The following is a 6,589-nucleotide window of genomic DNA, read 5'->3' as shown; positions in this document are numbered from 1 at the left end:
GTACTTTTCCTTCATTCCTACCTAATTTGCTGAGAGTTTTTTTTTATCATGAAGAGAGATTGAATTTTATCAAATGGTTTTTCTGCATTTATTGAGATATTCATCCAGTTTTTGTCTTCTCTTGATGTATCACATTTATTGATTTGCATATGTTGAACAAGACTTGCATCCCTGGGATAAAACTTGCTTGGTCATGGTATATAATCTTTTTGATAGGCTGTTGAACTTTGTTTGCTAGTATTTCACTGAGGATTTTTATATGTGTGTTTATCAGGGATGCTGGCCTGTAGTTTTCTTTTTTTGTTGTGTCCTTGTTGGGTTTTGTTATCAGGGTAATACTGGTCTCGTAGAATGAGCTAGAAGTCCTTCCTCTTCAATTTTTTGAGAAGAACTGGTGTTAGCTCTTTAAAATTTTGGTAGAACTTAGCAGTGAGGCCATCTAGTCCTGGGTTTTTCTTTATAAGGAGACTTTTAAATTACTGATTTAATTTTGTTACGTGTTACTGATCTGCTCAGGTTTTCTGTTTCTACATGATTCAATCTTCATAGGTTATATGTGTCCAGGAATTTACCCACTTCCTCTAGGTTTTTCAGTTTTCTGGCATAAAGTTGCTCATAATAGTCTCTAATGATCCTTTATATTTCTCTGATATCAGTTGTAATGTCTTCTTTTTCATTTCTGATTTTATTTATTTGGTTCTTCTCTCTTTTTTTCTTAGTCTAGCTAATGGTTTGTCAATTTTGTTAACTTGTCAAAAAACTAACTTTTGTGGCATGGGTCTTTTAAGTCTCTAATTGTTTATTTTTGCTCTGATCTTTATTATTTCTCTTTTTTCCTACTAATCTTGGGTTTGGTTTGTTCTTATTTTTCTAGTTCCTTGAGGTGCATCATTAGGTTGTTTGTTTGAAATCTTTCTGTTTTTTCGATGTATACATTTGTTGCTATAAACATCCTTCTTAGTACTTCTTTTAGTGTATTCTACAGGTTTTGGTATGTTGTACTACTATTTCATTTGTTTCAAGAATTCTAAAATTTTCTTCTTAATTTCTTTATTGACCCATTGGTCATTCAGGAGCATGTTATTTAATTTCCACGTATTTTTATAGTTTTCAAAGTTCATCTTGTTATTGATTTCTAGTTTTATTCCATTGTGGTCAAAAAATATACTTGATATCATTACAGTTTTTAAAAGTTTCTTGAGACTTGTTTTGTGGCTTAACATCAGGTCTATCCTGGAGAATGTTCCATATGCTAGTGAGAAGAATACATATTCTGTAGCAGTTGGATAAAATGTTCTGTAAATGTCAGGTAGGTTCATTTGGTCTAGTGTGTAGTTTAACTGCAATATTTCTTTGTTTATTTTCTGTCTGGCTGATCTGTCTATTGTTGAAAGTGGGGTGTTGAAGTCCCCTACTGTTATTGTATTACAGTCCATCTCCCCCTTTAGATGGGTTAATGTTTGCTTTATGTATTTGGATGCTCTGGTGTTGGGCACATATTGTTATATCCTCTTGCTGAATTGACCCCTTTGTAATTATATAATGATCTTCTTTGTCTGATTTTACAGTGTTTTGCTTAAAGTCTATTTTATCTGATATAAGTATAGCTGCTCCTGTTATCTTTTGGTTTCCCTTGGCATGTAATATTGTTTTCCATCCCTTCATTTTAAGTCTATGTATGTCCTTATAGGTGAGGTGAGTCTTTTGTAGGTGGCATATAGTTGGATTTTGTTTTTTTATCTATTCAGTCACTCCCTATCTTTTAATTGGAGAATGAATTCATTTACATTTAAGGTTATTATTTAAAAACAATTGCATAAATCAATAATTATAAATTATATTATTGGCCTTTTAACACATAAAAATGTGATAATATGTGACAATAATAGCATAAAGTAGGAGGTAGGGAATGGAGCTATATCCAAGCAAGAAAATGAAACAAGATAGTATATTGAATCTGTAAGAAGAAATTAAGTACTGAGAATGATAAATAAGTAGACTGATACTTAAATCTCTATAAACATATTTTTCTTTTCTTCTGTTAGCTTCTATAAAAGACATGCAATTATATAAAGCAATAATTATAACACTGTATTATTGGTTTATAACATATATAGATATGATATAGATGGCAACAGAAAGGAGGGAGAATAAATGGAGCTATATTGAAATAAAGTTTCTGTATTTTACTAGAATTGTTAGTATCAATGTGAAGTAGACTGTGATAGGTTAAAGTGTATAGTATAATCTGTAGAGCAACCATTATAAAATAACTAAGGAAATAGTTTAAAAATAAACAAAAGAGTTAAGATGATATGTTAAGAAGATTTCACCTAATATAAAAGAAGGTAGCAGAAGGAGAAACAGTAACATCAGCAATTGTCCTACACATTCCTCCCTATGGCATATAAGCCCTGGGTCTCAGGGATAATGGCACAGAGATCCATCCTCTGGCAGCTGCCTGTCATGGCTTCTGTTCATTAAGTCCCTGTGAAATGTTTCTTTCTGAAAAATCGGATATGTCAGCCTCTTTCTTTGGCCTCTCAGCTTCCACAAAGCTTGGGGGTAGGTTTGCATAGATCTGGTCACTGTGAAACACTAGGTTTAACATTTGAAGAAACTTCCAATCTGTTTATTTCAAAGTGGCTGCTTCATTTTAAATCCCCACCAGCAACGTATGAAGATTTCCGTTTCTCCACATCCTCATTGACAGTTATTGTCTGTCTCCATCTGTAGCCATCCTGGCAGTTGACAAATCATATTTCATTGTGGTTTTAATTTGCATTTCCCTAATGACTGATGATACTAAGCATCTTTTCATGAGAGAATTGGCCACTCATATTCCTTCTTCAGTGAAATACCTATTCAAATAATTTGCCTATTTTTAAATAGGGCCATTTGTCTTCTTATTACTGAGTTTGAGTTCTTTATGTATTCTGGATACAAGTCCCTTATCAAATAAGTTGCAAATATTTTCTCCCAATCTATGGCTTGTCTTTTCATTTAATTGATGGTGTCTTTGGAAGCACAAAAGTTTTGAATTTTGATAGTCTTTTTATTTTGTGCTTTGATCATGGATATGTCATTTATTAAGAACTGGTAAAGAGATAATATTCAAGAATGGAATATATTCCACATATGACTTAATATGATTTAAAGCAATCAGTATATAATGGCATTATCTTTTTTAAAATCTATTTTTAAGTAAATATTCACTTATGTATATCTTTATTCTTTTGTAATTTCAGCATGTTATTGGGGTACAAATGTTAGGTTATATATATATTGCCTTTTGCCCCACCCGAGTCAGAGATTCAAGCATGTCCGTCCCCAAGATGGTGCCCACATCAGAAGCTTGCTTAGTCTTGTTGTTTCAGATCTTTTTAAAATTTATTTTATTTCAGGATATTATGAGGGTACAAAGATTTTGGTTACATTTTATGACTTTGCCTCAACCAAGCGAGGATTAGAGGCATGCTCTTCCCCTCTACAATGCTCACCACGTCCATTAGTTGCGAGTTTACTCCACCCCCCCACCCCCTAATCCCTGGAGAATATTACTACCGTGTGAGCACCATAGTGTTGATCAGTTAGTGCCAATTTGATAGCGAGTACATGTGGAGCTCATTCTTCTGATTTTGTGATACCTCACTTCGGAAGATGGGCTCAAGCTCTATCCAGGAAAATATAAGAGGTGCTAGATCACCGTCATTTCTTGTAATTGAGTAATATTCCATTGTATACATATACCCAATTTTACTAATCCACTAATGGATTGACAGGCACTTGGGTTGTTTCCACATTCTTGCAATAGTGAATTGTGCTGCCATAAACATTCCGGTGCAGATGTCTTTATTATAGAATGTCTTCTATTCCTTTGGGTAGATGCCTAATAGTGCTATTGCTGGATCAAATGGTATTTCTATTTTTAGCTCTTTGAGGTATCTCCAAATTCTTTTCCACAGAGGTTGCACTAATTTGCAGTCCCACCAGCAGTGTAAGAGTGTTCCTATCTCTCCACATCCTCGCCAGCATTTGTTGCTTTGGGATTTTTTGATAGAAGCCAATCTCACTAGGGTTAGGTGATATCTCATTGTGGTTTTGACTTTTAATTTAAAAAATTTCCTCTAAACATCTGGGATAATTCCATTCATGTTGTGGTAGCGTATAAAACTCCATCATGAATTTTTCTCTTATTTCATGTTAGAAAGGGCTTTGAAGGAAGCATAGCAGATTGATAAAAAATTGAGTCAATATTGATAAAATCGTTTAAAGTCAAACTCCCTAATTTTGGAATCCTTTTGCATGTCTCGTTAACGGACAACCTTTTAGATGTCGGGTTGCACGAAGCCCCTGGGAAGAGCAGAGGGTGTGGGCAGCGACCCTGGCCCGGCGCGTCCCGCGGCGCGCGGGGGCAGGGGCGGGCGCGGACCCCGAGCTGCCGCCTCCAGTGGGCGCTGTGAGGCCTGAAGCCCGGAGCCTCCGCGGTGCCGCTCTCCGGCCCGGGGTCTCGCTCCCGCCCGCGCCCGACGGGAAAAGGGCGCTGCGCCTCCCAGCAAGCAGGCGCCGCCCTCCGGCCGCCCCGCGCGCCCCCCTTCGCTCCCGCGTGGCGCGGCCGCGTCCCGGCCCGCGCTCCGGCAGGGCGCGCCCTGCTTCGGGCCGGTCGGCAGCTAACGGACACCGCTCCGCGCCGTCCACTCCGTCTGAAGGACGCGACCGTGCAGAGCCGCCCCCATGGGCAGTTACCTCAGCCGGGCTCGCCCGTGCCCGCCGTGGCCCGCTCTGCGTGGCGGGGACCGGCTGGAGAAGCCCGGGCGCCTGCGGCCCGCGCACGCCCGCCGTGTTCCCCCCGCCTCCCGGGCTAACTCGGCGGCCTGGTCCCTGGCGCTGACCCGCAGGCTGTCTTACGAGGACCGCGTGGCTTCACCCCGTCGTCGCCAGCACCGGCGGCGGCTCCTTGTGGTCCACAGGCAGCGATATCCGATGGAGCGGGCCCGGTGTCTGCACCTGCGCGTCTTTTCCTCGGCGCCCTGGAGGGGCCGTCAGCACCAGCCGGCGCTGCCTGCTTCCAGCTCCAGGATGCTCTGCACCTCCGTGATCCTGAAGATGGCATCTGCTAAGGGCAGACTGACGCTGCGTGTGGCTCTGGAGCAGTCGGTCGTGTATATATGGCCCTCACTCGCGGACCACCTCTCAAACCCTCATGCAAAGGAGGCCCTGATGAGGGCCCTTAGAGAGAGCACTCAAGTGCGAGCCGAGGAGGAGAAAGCCCTGACCACCCCGGGTGACAGGAGGAAAGCACTAGCAGAGCACCAGGACGGCCACATGGCCCTTGAAAGGCAGGACGGTCCACGAAGGGGCTCAGATGGCAGGGGGAGTGCACAGTCTGCATTTCAGAGCCTGATGGTCAACGGAGTCCTCTCTTCCTTTGTGCCCAGGCCTGGGCCTCTGAAGAGAGACTTCTGGTACAAGAACTCAGCAAACAGCCTGCTAAGGAAATCCCAGACCTCCTTCACAAGCACTTGCAGCAGACAAACTGCCATCAGCAGTTCATACAGTTCCACTGGAAGCTTCCCACTGCTGCAGAAGAGAAATGGTGCAGGCGCCACTGGGTTCCCCAGCCCGGCCGCATCCGGTTCCCAGGTGACAGAAGAGAGCGCCAGCGAGGAAGGCCGGCAGGCTAGCACTGTAGCCTCAGTGGCACCACAAAGGAAGATCAAGCATGAAAGGGTTGTAGATGCTCCCTCAGGGCAGAAACAAAACCTGAGGGATTGCTCTCCTCCATTTGACAGTTCCAGGCCCCAGAAGCGCAAGATTTCTCTGCTGCTTCCCTGTAGAAGAAATGACCCGCTGATCCTGCCCTCACCCCCCCAGCTAGGTTATCGAGTCACTGCTGAAGACCTTGACTTAGAGAAGAGAGCAGCCATCCAGTGCATCAACCAGGTCTTGAAGGGTAAGACTGAGGCCATATCCACCTGCGGGGCCGTTCAGCCTTTCCTTTCTTCCACTCTGCCGGCTTCCAGGGCTTTCTGCACCAGTCCCCCTCCAGTCTCAGCACTCAGTTACAGTGCAAGTGCTTCAGGAAGATCGCAGAACTCCCCAGGCCCAGGGGCCTTCCTATAATCTGCTGGTGTGATTGCCTCTGTGGGCTGTTTGTTCCGGTTCTCCTCTTCACTTTGCTTGGCCTAGCTGTAAAGAAATTGGTTCCCATTCCCTGGCCCACCAGGAGTCTGTTCCCCATACTTTGCTGCTTGGCTGTTGCTGGTTCCTTGGTCAGGCTTTGCAGGAGACAACCGTGAGTCTAGCTTTGCTCTTGAGGGAGCCCAGGAGACCCAGTCAGCCCAGGGAAGCTCTGGTGGACCCAACAAGATGGTCAACTCTCCCTAGAGAGATAATGTTCTATTCCCATCCTCCTTTCTGCCGATGTGCCCCAAAGGTTGGGTGGCTGGAGCTTGTTAGCCTGGCTGACCCCAGTGGTCAGGATCCTCACAACAGCAGAGGGGAACTTTGGACAAGTTTTCCTCCACGCAGGAGAGGGCAGGATACCCGCTGCTGCTGCAGTTGCCTCTTCCTGCCTCTCTCATTTGCT

General features: G+C 43.7%; 1 protein-coding gene across 1 annotated transcript; it reads left to right on the top strand.

Moving 5' to 3' along the window:
• The first annotated feature begins 4,734 nt into the window (after positions 1-4,734).
• LOC105823637 (nuclear envelope pore membrane protein POM 121-like) lies at positions 4,735-6,123 on the top strand. The gene has a single exon (XM_012660884.1). It carries the CDS (start codon positions 4,735-4,737, stop codon positions 6,121-6,123), a length of 1,389 nt encoding a protein of 462 aa, XP_012516338.1.
• Positions 6,124-6,589: the final 466 nt, after the last annotated feature.

The sequence above is a fragment of the Propithecus coquereli genome, unplaced genomic scaffold, assembly GCF_000956105.1.
Source record: "Propithecus coquereli isolate 6110/MARCELLA unplaced genomic scaffold, Pcoq_1.0 Scaffold689, whole genome shotgun sequence".
NCBI classification, from domain to species: domain Eukaryota; kingdom Metazoa; phylum Chordata; class Mammalia; order Primates; family Indriidae; genus Propithecus; species Propithecus coquereli.
This window is presented reverse-complemented; position numbering and strand designations above follow the sequence as displayed.